This window comes from Lytechinus pictus, unplaced genomic scaffold (genome assembly GCF_037042905.1).
Source record: "Lytechinus pictus isolate F3 Inbred unplaced genomic scaffold, Lp3.0 scaffold_19, whole genome shotgun sequence".
Classification (NCBI taxonomy): domain Eukaryota; kingdom Metazoa; phylum Echinodermata; class Echinoidea; order Temnopleuroida; family Toxopneustidae; genus Lytechinus; species Lytechinus pictus.
This window is the reverse complement of record NW_026974140.1, coordinates 6,313,768-6,328,931: the sequence shown is the minus strand read 5'-3', so window position 1 is coordinate 6,328,931 and position 15,164 is coordinate 6,313,768. Positions and strand designations below refer to the sequence as shown.

At 35.5% G+C, this 15,164-nt stretch overlaps 1 protein-coding gene across 1 annotated transcript; it reads right to left on the bottom strand.

The window, feature by feature from the left end:
• Positions 1 to 1,828: 1,828 nt before the first annotated feature.
• Positions 1,829 to 2,761, bottom strand: LOC135157755 (uncharacterized). Its single transcript, XM_064114572.1, has 2 exons — positions 2,606 to 2,761; positions 1,829 to 2,272 (listed from the first exon to the last, which is right to left on the bottom strand). The coding sequence occupies exons 1-2, from the start codon at positions 2,759 to 2,761 to the stop codon at positions 1,829 to 1,831; spliced, it is 600 nt and encodes a 199-aa protein (XP_063970642.1).
• Positions 2,762 to 15,164: the final 12,403 nt, after the last annotated feature.

Here is a 15,164-nt window from a genome sequence, read left to right as displayed (position 1 = left end):
TCACTAGACAACGCGCCGTGTTAGTTTGATTTTGACTATTTTGACTCCACGCTCTACATGCTCTACTCCATACTCTCCCTATTCATATCCTTCTCATCCTCTTTTCTCACTGTATGCTATGCGTTTGACTATTTCTGATTATACTGGTGTGTGAGCGTGTGTCCGTTCGTCACTTTCTCTGCCCACCCCCCCCCCCGCCCGTCTCTCTCTCTCTCTGTTTCTTATTTCCTATGTGTGTGTGTTTGGAAGGGTGAGTGTGATGGTGTTTGTGTGATTCTAGATCCCCCTCTCTTCATTTCAATGTGTATGTGTCTGACTCTCTATACTTTGTTTACATATCTCATTGCCTATCTTTAGTTCTCCCACTCATGTCTCTATTTAAGATCTCATCCCTCTTGTACTGCATTACTTTGAAAAAAAATCAGAATGTGTGCGTGTGGGTTCGTATCTATTGAGTGGTGTGGGATGTATGGCAGTGCTTGTATGTAGGAGCTCCTATGTGTATTGTGAAGATACCGTAGTTGAGTGGTCTAAGACACCTGCAGAAGTTGTGGGGTTCAATCTCCTGCATTGTTCTTAATCACTTACGCCATTAGTGGAGGTAGGTTTCCAGTCTAATAAAAATGAAAAATACCTTCACTTAAGTAGTGATAAGTTGACTAGAAAATAGAAGTATAGATAATTACAACTAGAAGTATAAAAGTTAAATTGAAAGTGGAAGATGATGTAGAGTTGGATAAAGACTTAAAAGTAAAAGTAGAAATAGACGTAGAAGCAGAAGAAGAAGTAGAAGTAGACGTAGACGTGGAAGAAGAAGTAGAAGTAGACGTAGAAGTAGAAGCAGAAGAAGAAGTAGAAGTAGAAGTAGAAGCAGAAGTAGAAGTAGACGTAGAAGCAGAAGAAGAAGTAGAAGTAGACGTAGACGTAGAAGCAGAAGAAGAAGTAGACGTAGACGTAGAAGAAGAAGAAAAAGTAGAAGTAGACGTAGAAGAAGTAGAAGTAGACGTAGAAGCAGAAGAAGAAGTAGAAGTAGACGTAGAAGCAAAAGAAGATGTAGAAGTAGAAGTAGACGTAGAAGCAGAAGAAGAAGTAGAAGTAGACGGAATAAGTAGAAGTAGACGTAGAAGCAGAAGAAGAAGTAGACGTAGAAGTAGAAATAGAAATAGACATAGAAGCAGAAGAAGAAGTAGACGTAGAAGTAGTAATAGACGTAGAAGTAGAAGCAGAAGAAGTAGAAGTAGACGTAGAAGCAGAAGAAGTAGACGTAGAAGTAGAAATAGACGTAGAAGCAGAAGAAGTAGAAGTAGAAGTAGACATAGAAGCAGTAGAAGAAGTAGACGTAGGAGTAGAAATAGACGTAGAAGTAGAAGCAGAAGAAGTAGAAGTAGACGTAGAAGCAGAAGAAGTAGACGTAGAAGTAGAAATAGACGTAGAAGCAGAAGAAGTAGAAGTAGAAGTAGACATAGAAGCAGAAGAAGAAGTAGACGTAGAAGTAGAAGCAGAAGAAGTAGAAGTAGACGTAGAAGCAGAAGAAGAAGTAGACGTAGAAGTAGAAATAGACGTAGAAGCAGAAGAAGAAGTAGAAGTAGACGTAGAGGCAGGAGAAGAAGTAGAAGTAGACGTAGAGGCAGAAGAAGAAGTAGAAGTAGACGTAGACGTAGAAGCAGAAGAAGAAGTAGAAGTAGACGTAGAAGCAGAAGAAGAAGTAGAAGTAGAAGTAGAAATAGACGTAGAAGAAGATGTAGAAGTAGAAGTAGACGTAGACGTAGAAGTAGAAATAGACGTAGACGTAGAAGTAGACGCAGAAGTAGAAGTAGAAATGGACGCATTAGTAGACGTAGACGCAGAAGTAAACGTAGACGTAGAAGTAGAAGTAGACGACAAGTAGAAGTAGAGGTAGACGTAGAAGTAGATGTAGACGTAGAAATAAAAGTAGAAGTAGACAAGTAGAAGTAGAGGTAGACGTAGAAGTAGAATAATAAGTAGAAGTAAAAGTAGACGTAGAAGTAGAAGTAAACGTAGACGTAGAAGTAGATGCAGAAGTAGAAGTAGACGTAGAAGTAAAAGTAAAATTGGAAGTAAAAGTAGAAGTAGACTTAAAGGTAGAAGTAGACGTAGAAGTAGATGTAGACGTAGAAGAAGTAGAAGTAAATGTAATCGTAGAAGTAGACGTAGACGTAGAATTAGACTTAGAAGTACATGTAGACGTAGAAGGAGAATTAGACGTAGAAGTAAAAGTAAGAGCAGACGTAGAAACAGAAACAGAAGTAGACTTAAAATTTGACGAGAAGTAGGAGTAGACGTAGAAGTAGACGTAGAAGTGTAAGTAAATGTAGAAGTAGACGTAGAAATAGAAGTAGAAAATGTAAAAGTAGAAGTAGACGTATCACAGCAAAAACTGTGGTGTTTGTACATAGATGACCACACCTGTTATTTTACTCCGATGTAAAATTGACAGCGTTATTCTAACACCTATAGGTGTTATTACAACACTTTTGGTTGTGACATTTAAACTCTTTGGTGTTAGGTTTAATCCCTAGGGTGTAATTTCAGGGTGTGGTCCTCTATAGACACCAACTGGTGTCAGTTTTAACACAATTTAGACGTAGAAGTAGAAGCAGAAATAGACGAGTAAGTCGAAGTAGAAGAAGACATAGAAGTAGATGTAGAAATAGAAGTAGACGTAGAAGAAGAAGTAGACGTAGAAGAAGAAGTAGAAGCAGAGGTTAAAGTATACGAAGAAGAAGACGAAGAGGTTCATGTTGTATTTATTCGATGTCAATAATCCGCAACAGTAAACATTTTTTTTTTAATAAGGAAAAAAATCCTTCTGTTGTTTTTTCAGTCATTCATCTTTACTTCTTTACAAACTCCCACAATGACATCTAAGAATACATAATCCTCCATTATCATTTAACTTTGAAGCTAGCTGACTGACTGTGGAGTTGGTTTCTCATGGTCAGTGTTAGGAAATTTGATAATAATGTTGACTGATATGATATTTTTGGATATCATTGAGGAGTCGGTACACAAGTAAAGGTGAAAGAATTAAAGGGTAACATGAACTTACATGCATATCTACAGTAGAAGAATATGTATGTGTGTTTATCTACATCACAATGATGAAAAGGTAACACAAATTAGGCTCATTAATATCCTAATGGATTTCCTATGACTTAGCTAGGATGTATTATATAATTTCATACGGGTATGACATGTAGGAGAGATACGAAGGAGCAGCGAGATAGAAGGAATATCAAAGAGGCAAGCAGGAAGCTGCTCGACTAACCATACATGGCAGTATTCATTTACACCTAACAAATTACTGATTAGATTCTGAAGTGAGGGAGACTCCCCCTAACTCGGTTAAATATGATACCTACTTAGGCAGGTTAGCCCCGTATTAAGGTCCCTTATACAAAGATTATTAAGGTGAGTGTCCGAATGAATAGGACACACAGCTTCGGGCCATTATCCAATCTCCAGCAGTCATTAATATTTTCTAAATAGATTTCTGCCATTATTGACACGCCTGTTCTCCTATTAGTATCCACAGCAGCCGGGCCGTGGACAACGTGTTAATAAAAACCTCTTTGATTAATATAATCCCCAAAATATCTTAATCTTTCTTGAATCAAAGATTTAAAAACATATCTAAGCAGGCGAATCATAAATATATATTCAAAAGTTTATTTATAAATGCTATTGGTTTGTATATGTATTAAACATTATGTTCATATTATATATTTGTTATACGGTCACAATGTGAAAGTAAATACTTAGTCATCTTAGTTATATGTTACGGTAACTACATCTTTTTTATTGCATAATGATTTACTGTGACTGAAATTCGTTTTCATAATTTCGTCTATACAAAGTTTCCAGTGAGTGAGATTTATATACTTCAAAGTATATGAATGCCTCACTTTTTTTGTTCAACTATAAAGAAATTGGTAAAAAGAAGAGAATTCATATTCTTTTTTTTTATTTCCTTTCTTCCATCGTTCGCTATGTGTAAATGAAATAAACATCACTATTTTAACAAGCACTAAATATTATGTGACAATGTGTCATATAGAGTTTCCTTAATCTTATTTGTCTTTTGTTGTCCTTTTGTTTGCTTTCCATCTTCGTTTGTGGGAGTAAGTTTCATATAAGGATGAAATCTTTAGGGATGTGATGAGCTTGGATTTACGTGTATTTTAGCATATTTGGTAAAAAAAATGGGAAATGGCCAAAATGGAGGTCTATCAATTCAAATAAAAGCGTAGGTGTAGATTCTCATTTAAGGATTATAGTTTTCAATTTTGGCGGAATTGTTATTTTCTTTACCCGAACTTTGGGAACTAACTTCCAATGATTTTTTTTTTTTTTTTTTTTTATCTTTTAACGATATATTGATTTCAGAAGGGAACAAAAAAGTTTTTTTCTTACTCTTTAAAACTTAGCCTGATTCTATTCCGTTCTTCCTTAAAAATCACAATCCTTTCTGTTGATCTGTCCCCCTATTCTTCTTTCTTGCCTGTCAACCAAAGTCGAGATCAATTGAAAATGCATCCGAGGGCAAAGCTAAATGGATAAATAATGGCCGCGCATGAGTGTCGGCGGCTTTTTCATAATGCTACAAAGGAGCTTGATTTTCGCTTCAATTTCAAATGCCATAGGTTGAAGTCAGCTTCCACCCCGTGGCATTAGTCAAAGTCCAAATTTTGTTATTTTCCCTTCGATTCATTGGCAGTTTGTCAGACCTAATACCTAAGAAGAGCTAACTTTAGTACCATCTCTCCCTTGTTCACTCTCCAACCAAGTCATACTCCCTTCTCTCCCATTTTCAAGTATTTGTAAGACTCTAACCTGCCATTTTCCCCTTCGTTTTGTGCGTCAAAACGAATGTCTTTTCACGGGTAGTGGTGATAGATTGAAGAGCTGGGTTCATATCCACGGCAATATCATATATTTTTCTAAGACCTTCGATAATGTCTGGACATTCTCTTACAGGTGTAATGGTACGTTCTGATATTATTTGTTTTGACATCAGACATCAGAGAAATAAATGTTATTTTCATCCATGAAGATGCACGACAGTATATTTCAGTATTGATTGTGATTTGTGGCTATGGAGATAGTGCAAACGTTAACTCCTAAAAAATTACCTTATTTTTTTTTCATTCTGGTAAAATAAAAGTACAACAAATATATATATATAAAACGTATGAATGAATTCATAAACAATTATAGATCTATAACTAAAATAATGATATTGTTGTCAAGGTGAAACAACCATGATTATTGCTCTCGGTCAAAATAGAAAAACAAAGTATATAAAAAAAAAACTTGGCTATATTTACAGATTTTTAACATTTTGATAATACAGACAAATCTAATTTACATTTTTGAAAAAAGAAAACCTATAAAAAAACGTAAGAAATGTTATACATTCACTGTGTCTCGTGTATTTTTTTCATAGATCGTTGTTTTCTCATAAACTATAAACTATCTTTATGATATAATTTGAAGCCTTTCAGTTGTTGATTGCTACTTGGTATCGGAAGAGAAGGGTTGAATGTTTATTCTTATACAAATGTTCGAATCATCCAGCCAACATTCACATCGAAATCTAAAATAGCACACCTATATATTTGCGCCGCTGGTGGATTTCGAAAAGATATGTCTTTCTCTTTTCCCCTCAAAATTCGCCAGGAAATAATTCATGTTGTGTACGATGTGAAATCTTGAAAATCCATAGCGATAGGGGATAGGAATCTCTCATACAATAACTCAACTCTTCTTTCTACGAATCTCATGTGTTTGTAACATACTGCTACAAACATTGACATGAATGATGTATGAGGCAGAGGAACGAAGCTTATACCAAGTTTTACGAAAGAATTATTGCTGGGTATTTGTGCAAAAATGAATTGTAAATAATAACTGATTGCTCGCCGGACTGACGATTACTCAAGACAGTCAGAAAGGTAATTCATTTTGCTTGAAAATTTGATTGCTATTGACTGTAGTTTATCCCTGGAACTCTACGTCCGAGTGAAGATAAAATTGATAAATAGGCGACCAGACAGCACAACATGTAGTCGAGCTCAAGTATAAACAAATACACTCAAATACACTTACACTTGAATTATATTGTATAATTCGTAAGATCCCTCTTGTGAATTTAAAAGAAACAAGTTAATTCAAATAAAGTAATTAATATGGTATTTGATTATATGTATTTCATTTCTTTTTAAAAGAAGCATGTACATTCTATGATTGACCTCAAGATAATGTATACAATATATGTATAATGATTGTTATGCGCACAACATTTTTTCATCACCATCTACAAAAGTAAAAGCTTGAAAGCAAAATGTTTCTATAGATTATTATTTTATTTTTATTTTATTATAACTGTTTTCATAACTATTTTTCTCACAATTCATATGTGATTTGTATACAGCTTATTAAGCTATTGATAAATAACGAATAACGAATATTAAAGTGTTGATCTGTTAATGTAGAAGAAATCAGGAAAAAGCATTGTATGACTGTGTGCGGGGGTCAATATATATATATATATATACACACACACACACACACAAATATATATATATATATATATATATATATAAGAGAGAGAGAGAGAGGAGAGGGGGGAGGAGGGAGAGGGGGGGTGTGTGGGGGTGTAAGTGTGTGCGTGTTATTTACGTTATTTCTAAAGTCGTACCATCAGTCGCTGCGGAGTCGGTTTTGTTTCCAGCATCTAGTGAGTGGAATGTTCTACGTGCTCTAGCTTTTATTTTTAACCATTGTATAAACTCATGCAAACCCTCAGTCTCCCCGTCAGTTTTTATGTACTGAAGAGACCACCTTGTCTAAAGAAAACAGAGATAAATAAATAAATAAATAAATAAATAATAAGTAATAAATAATAAATAAATAAATAAATAGATAAATAAATAAATAAATAAATAAATAAATAAATAAATAAATAAATAAATAAATAAATAAATAAATAAATAAATAAATAAATAAAGGTCAAAAGCTCAGCTATACGTCACATAGGTTACGAATATATATTTGGATCTTTATCATTTTTGAAATATGCAGTATATCAATTTATAAATTGTTTCCCTTAAACACTTCATTTACTCATTCATATAGTTTTATATCAACGCAATCAATTCTAATAAATATATATAACTGATAGTATATTATGCGTTAATTAAGCATGTTTAATGATTGTTTATGTATTTCTAATGTGTGACCACACCGCATTTTCACATCACTATGACAAATAAAGAAATTGGATTGAATTTCAAGTGTTATGTGTACAATGTTAATAGTGTATAAGACAACAACGACCACGATGATGCTGTCGATCTTGATGATGATGATTACAAAACTTTGCGACATATGAGTCTGAAGATTTGATAACGCAGAATCTAGATAAGATTTAATTTCAATATTATAAGACCATCACATGTAATAAATCAATTCTTCAACAAACAGTTTTCGATGAGTTGGGTTTATTCCATTGTGCAAATATCGTGTTACAAATCCAATAATGCTATAGGAATAATTATTTTATGTTGGTTAGTTTCTTTCTTGTAGTTAATCCTTTTTCCTTGAGGCTTGAGCACTGATACACATGTACTGGTACATTCGTTTAATCATAAAAGGTTATAATAGTGATATTAAAAACGTCGTATTTTACCCATGGTAGCCACTTCAGTTTTGAAAACTGTTCTATGATTCTTGTTCAGTTGGTACAGGGAATATTATCATGTAATCCCCTCCTTCTCGTCACGTGCTCCCCCTCCCCCTCTCTCTCTCTTCCTCTCCTCACCTCTCTATTTTACTCTTTACCTATCTGTGTCAACTTGAGAAAAGGATATTTTACACACTACTAACATTAAGAAAGACAGCACGCATGCGCTCAATGATTGTTGATCTCTTTGACCAAACGAGATATCAGGCGGTGATATCTATGAGATAAGAGAGAGAGAGAGAGAGATAAAAAATGGTAGGGCCGAAAGTGAAGCTTCTCCATCAAGATGGTTGATTTCCAATTTGTTAGAGGATTTGCACTTGTTTAGAATCTCATCACTAGCCTCAGGGCTCAAAACGATTTTCTTTTACTCTCATCTCTCTTTGCTCTGTTTCAAAGCGCGTTGTAACTTTTTTCTTCGGTTTTTATTTTTCTCTCAATGTTCCTTTCCCCCTTCTCTGCCCCTTTCGTTCAATTTACTCTCAAGCAAACCCAGGCGACACGAAGCCGCCCTCGAGCTTGCCTTGCGGAAATGAAACGCGGGTCTCGCGGAAGCCAACCCCCATTTAAAGTACGTCTGATTTTCCAATGTTTTTCAAGGAACCTCTCTTGCACGCCACCATAGTTCCCCACTCTACTGATCCAAAACGTGCTTTGGATGCGTTATCTAGCCAGGGTTGCATAGCCCCGAAGCTCCGCTTCTCCTATACTCCCGCGTGCAGTAACAGGAAGCTATGTATCATCCTGTACGCTATTAAAACTCACGCGAGAGTACCTTCTCTTCGTTACACTGATCAGCCTTAGTCTTAATGTAACAGACCTCCATTTTCTGTGCCCCTTTCCATTGCCATTTTTCATAAAAACATCATGATAGAAAAAATATCCTTCTTTTACTTATTTCTAAGTCAAAGATCCCTATTTGTAGCGTATACAATACAATTGTAATAAAACCAGCTCATGCATAGAACAAAATAGACTGCACCTTTCCAAATGATACTGTTCATATATACATACCTCAGGAGCGAGCAGCGTAAGAGAAGCATAGTATTTAAAACAAAATAGGTTTTTTTTTCTTCTTCTTTTTCCATACATAAGCGCCATGCTCTCCATCTCGAAGCCCGCCACGGTAATACACACAGAGAGCGTACCGCTTCGGCGCTGATGCATTAAATTTCGTGCTTTAATGCGACCTAGTGGGGACGAAATTGATTTCAGAATTAGCAGAACACGTTCAGGGGGAATAAAATCTCTTTTAGATGGGTTAGGCGGTAATGGTAAGATGGATGCGGGTTGGAATGAAAAGTGACGGGCGGTGCCTCGACGTCTGATCTAACGGGAGAAGCAAGGCGAGCCGAGACGATAGCCTTCTCATATCCGCCTCAACCACCGAGTCATTTACTCATACAAACTTACCATCAGAATAGAGTGACTGACCATCTTTGAAAAGGCCTGGATTCTCTTCTGGAAAGTGGAATAAAACGAAAGATGAAAAATGAATGGAACGGAGTTGAAACAAGAAAAAAAGAGAATAAAATAGGTTTCTTGAAAAGTGCTTCAAAGTACAGGAAAGTGAAGTAAAAAAAAAAACATTGAAAATAGATCCCGGCTGTCATAAATATCATTGTTTGATTAAAAGGAGAAATCGCATGTATAATAAATTTCAATGATCATCTATGCTCTGATTTTTCTTTAAAAACTGTAACTTTACCGTAAAAGAAATTTCATCACTCTTATGTACAAATCATAATGGCATTAAATAACATGAATTTGAAATAAATCCACATCGGATATTTTTCGTATGACCTATTTTGTTCATAAAATGGATATCATCAGAATAATTGATTTTTCTACGCCGAATTTATCCACCTTCCATTTATCATATTCCTTGTTCGTCTAATTCTAGTACATCTATTAACCATTTTGGCCTAACTGATATTTAACACATTCACTATTTTATCTAATGTCTAGTTCGGCGATCCCCATTTCACCTATTATCCACTGGGACTAACGCCATTTAGTCTCGACGCATATGGTATCATGAACTTCTTATGAACAAAATTTTCTTTCGACAAAGTGAAAAAAAGTGGAAATTGGACAATCTGGGGCCCAAATGGCCTGGGCATGACACTAAATGAAAATTAGACCAAGCGGGTATAGTGTATATCTAGGCCAAACGGCACTTAGACATAATCATTAGTAGAAACTTAGTTTAGCCCGTTTGATATTCATTATTACTATTATATCATTCGTTTGGCCTCACCTGGGAGGTGAAAAGCGAACTGAATCACTATGACCCACAGGTCTCTCCTCCCGATATAACTGATTGGTTGGAGTGCAGGTGGACCACTACACTGGTGTTTTCCCTTACACTATACGAATAGTGCAGTGGGTTTTTAAAGGGATGGTCCAGGCTGGAGATACTTATATCTCAATAAATAGAGTAAAATACACAGAGCAAAATGCTGAAAATTTGATAAAAATCGGACAACAAATAACGAAGTTATTGAGTTTTGAAGATTGTCATTATTCCAGTGAAACAGTTCTAGGCATGTCTTTATAAATATTCATCAGGTGTGCTGATGATGTCATATCCCCACTTGTTTTTTTGTATGTTATTATTTGAAATTAGGTTAATTCAAAAAAATTATACTAAGAACAAAAACAATTGGATTGACAACTGATTAAGTACATTAGTTATTTATTGCCGCCACTTATTTCATCATAATGGAGACACATCATTTACACATGAAAAATGAAACATTTATTATTTCATGTAATAACGCAAGAAAGGGGAAAGTGGGGATGTGACATTATCATCCCACCTAATGAATATTCATGACGATGTGCATATAACTGTTTTCACAAAATATTGATAAACTTTGAAATTCAATAACTTCGTTATTTGTTATCCGATTTTGATGAAATTTTCAGCATTTTGCTCTGTGAATATTCATGAGTATTTTCAATAAATGATCGGATAGTGGTGATGCTATATTATATATATATATTATATATACATATATATATATAAATATAAATATTTGTTTTATATATTCAGTGCAAGTTCACACGGTTGACTGTAGCTTCAGTAATAATTTATACATGTATAATAATATTATACAGTGCGTATCAAAAAAAAAATTACACTTTGAAAAGCCCTGGGGATTAAAAATGATACAACATGTGGGTAATTTTTTTCACATATTATCTTGGGTTTGGGTCTCATCTATCCAATGAATGTAAAAGTTTTGACAGAATGTTACACTTGAGTGAGCACTGTCCGTATTTGTAAAGCTCGCAGAAATCTGTTTGCGCAGAAATGCTCGTTTTTACGCTGTGTCAAGAGGAAAGGGCGAAATCAAACTTACCCTGCGAAACATTTCTCATACATTTCCCTTGTACTTTTAGTCAATTGAAATAAAACGGATACATTCAAACATTTTGTAACAATTTTGCCACCCAAATTGAAATTTCAACACTTAATAAGCACAGCCTTTACCCTTTTTGTGCCAGCTGGATCTGAGGACATAACTGAATCTGAACAAAAGTTTATATCAGACATCTCCAGCAGTTTTTCACTATAAGTTTTTATCATTTAAAGTGGGTTTACATTTTATTTTTCATTTAAAACTCGTTTCTCCACACTTTTCCCAAGCTTGAAAATGATTAACAAAATGAAAATCAAGCCTAGGCCATTTCATATAAATCACAGCTCAGTGTAAAGCAAATATCGTCACGATGGCCTCGGTGTGTAAGGGAGTGGGGTTGGGCGCAATGCACTCTTCGAAGTGTTTTGGGCAAGGAAACAAGTTTTAAAAGGTAAATGATATCTTCAAATCAATTGTACTAGCTACATTCCATGTGTTCTTCATGATTAAGGTATACTTCTATTTGTATAACTATTTCAAAGTTCTGCGCAAATCATTTTTCACTAACTTTTCTAAAGTAAGTGGTGGTCACTCAAGCGGAAATTTTTTTCGACAGTTATATCGTCATTCGCTTAAATGGATCTGTACCAATGGTAAAATGTGGAAAAATCTTCAGGATAACACAAATGTATAATTTTACAGGATTTGTTCTAAGTGTAAACTTTTTTTTGATACGCATTGTATATTAATACTAATAATGTATATGTTTATTGTGTTTTTTACTGGGTAGATCGCCACATGCTCAATGAAATACTAAGCATGCGTAATTCGTCCCAGGAAAAGTAATTAATGATCTCTTACCAAAGACCGACTCCTGACCGACCAAACCATCGATAGGTTGCATGGCCATACGCAATATCTTTTCCCGGAAGTGGGGGAGGGGGGTGTACAAGACGCATGAAAAAAATCAAAGAATCTCGAAAGCAAGGAAGCGATGCAACCAGGCTCGTCACGTTGACGTTTTTCTAAAGACTAGTGTAAATTCAAGGATTTCGTGCAGACTTTTGGTGAATTTGGGTAAATTTTCCGTAAAAATCAATAAAAAAAAAAAGTTTGGGGGACTGCCACTCCGCTGCGTACGACCATTCCTTGGTGTGAATGTAGTGTCATTCTGGAAATTCTAACTTGATTTGATCTGATCACAAGGAAGAAGTGCATGAAGCCAGCACTAAACTGACGAAATCTCGGTACGCAATAGCTAGAGTGTTTAGTACACTGGTCATTTATTTATTTTTAATTTTTACTAGAATCTTGGAGGCGCCTTCGGAATCCGGTTTCCAGACTAGCCATTTTAGGCTGCGCATTAAAACCTAACAAGAAGTGATAAGTAAACCTTAAGTTATGAAGGAGGGGGGGGGGGGGGGTCCCATGTCTGCGCATCTAACTATTTAACTTAAGATTTAACATGAAGTTGTTTTCAGATTGAACAAAAAAAAATGGTGCCTCGTGTCTGCCGTTTGCGCACCCATTCACTTTACTCACGATTTGGGGATTTTGATGAGAAAGGCTGTATTTCGAGGCCGTCACAAGAAATGCCTTAATTCATTTTCCCACCATTTTAAGTCCGACTTTTTAATGAATATCTGTCTGTGTATTGCAACTGTAAAGTTTGTGACAATGACAATGAATTTATTTGACCCATGTCACCCTTATTCGGGTATTGGGGCCACTTTCATGCAAACTTTACAATAATAATAATGATAATAATATAGGGTATTTATATTGCGCACATATCCACCTTGTTAGGTGCTCAAGGCGCTCCTATATTACCCGGCTAAGCTAGGCGTTCATAGCGCACACAGCTTTTTAAGGAATTACTTCCTACCGGTACCCATTTACCTCACCTGGGTTGAGTGCAGCACATTGTGGATCAGTTTCTTGCCGAAGGAAATTACGCCATGGCTGGGATTCGAACAATGTAAAACATATTCTTCTTTCGCATTTTAAATATTTACATACTATTTACAAAACTATGTACAGTGTATATAATGAAATATCTACAAAGGAGAAGAGATAGAAAGAAAAGAAGACGCAGAAGAAGAGGGTCTAGGGGAAAAAAGAAGTAGAAGATGGTGGTAATGAAAAAGAAGAAGTAGAAAAAGAAGAAAAGGCACCGATGAATCGGATACGCGTATCTTTTTTTAACGAGAATCGCGCAGATACGCGTGTGCGTAGACAAGGGGAACTGCGCAGACGGGGGAGGGGGGGCTTACCATACTTTGAGTAAAACTATAGTGAAAATAAACACAATTACTGCTCTATTTCTCTCACTCTCTCTCCGTTTCACACAAATATCCTGTCATCTGGTTATACGCATACTTCTCATAATTCAGACGATGTGATGGATCCTGTCCGTTCTTTTCTGTCTTGATTTAATGGTTCCCATGTCATGCAGATAACTGAATATTGGATTGAGTTAACTGCATTGAATACAATCAAGTGTTCGATATTCTATTTTGTGATGAATAAGAGTGATAGTAATAATGATCTGCCGATCACAGCTCTGGACGATTAGAAAGTGATCCCGGTGTTTTTTATAGAGCGTGAGCGTTCGATAGTTAATAGACTATGTACTTGCTTAAAGGTCAGGTCCACCCCAGAAAATGTTGGATTGAATAAAAAGAGAAAATCAAACTAGCATAACGCTGAAAATTTCATCGAATTTGGATGTAAAATAAGAAAGTTATGACATTTAAAGTTTCGCTTATTTTTCACAAAACAGTGATATGCACAACTCAGTGACATGCAAATGAGACAGTCGATGATGCCCACCACTCACCATTTATTTTGCTTTTTTTTAATTATTTGAATTATACAATATTTCATTTCTTACAGATTTGACAAAAAGGGCCAACTTGACTGAACCATATAGTATTAAACAATTTTAATTCCCCATGTTCAGGAAGGAATTAATAATTGTTTCACTTGTCAATGAGGAGAAAATTAGAATATTTCACATATCATACAATAAAATAGAAAAAAAAATAGTGAGTGGATGACATCATCAGTCTCCTCATTTGCATACCGACCAGGATGTGCATATAACTGTTTTGTGAAATTAAGCGAAACTTTAAAATGTCATAACTTTTTTTATTTTACATCCGATTTTGATGAAATTTTCAGTGTATACTTGTTGGATTTTTCTCTTTTTATTTAAATCAAATTTTTGTGAGGGTGGACTTGTCTTTTAAACTCACGTATATTCATTACTGTGCAGTGGCGTACCTAGGATTTTTCACAGGGGGGGGGGGGGCAAAACCGACCGCCAAAAAATTTGACAAGCAAAAAAAAAAAAAAAAAGGTCTTCAATCACAAATGAAGAATTTCGTACCAGAAAAAAAATTGAAGGTCTTCAATCACAAATGAAGGATTTCGTACCAGAAAAAAAAGAGCTTCAAGCTCGTCAGGGGGGGGGCAATAAAGGTCTTCAAGCTCGTCAGGGGGACAAAAAAGGTCTTTCAAGCTCGTCAGGGGGGGGCAGGGATACGTCCTTTGCATGGGTTGTGGCTCGTCAGGGGGGGGGGCAGACTGCCCCCTCTGCCCCCCCCCCCGTAGGTACGCTAGTGTTACTATGTGTGTGTGTTTAATTACATAACTCTTTTTCCTCATCACTGTTAAAAAACTACACTCTTCAACCATGAACTTTTTCAAATCAAACTTAACTTGAAACAACCTATGAGTAGAATTGCACCTATGTACACCATCATTTCCAATCCATTGTTTATAGGTTAAGACGCTTTGGTTGTTATAAAGCACCAAAACTATTTAAATACTATCGTGCAGAAGTTGAAATTGAAATAGTACCAGAGAAAAATATTTGAAAACCTGTTGGATTGATGTTTCCTTCATCAGAAAGAGAGGCCATCCTTTTATCTTGGAACATTTCATAATTCAAGATTCAAGATTATTTTATTGGTCAATGTACGCATACAAATAAATTTGGTTTCCAATGGCTTTAACAATAAGTATAC

Excerpts from the sequence above, each read along its gene's own strand:
- LOC135157755 (XM_064114572.1), bottom strand. The coding sequence starts at position 2,761 with ATGAACCTCTTCGTCTTCTTCTTCGTATACTTTAACCTCTGCTTCTAC. Across the intron at positions 2,273-2,605 it reads ATTTCTGCTTCTACTTCTAC|TCTACTTCTGTTTCTGTTTC; the intron begins GTCTAAATTGTG and ends TCAAATTTTAAG.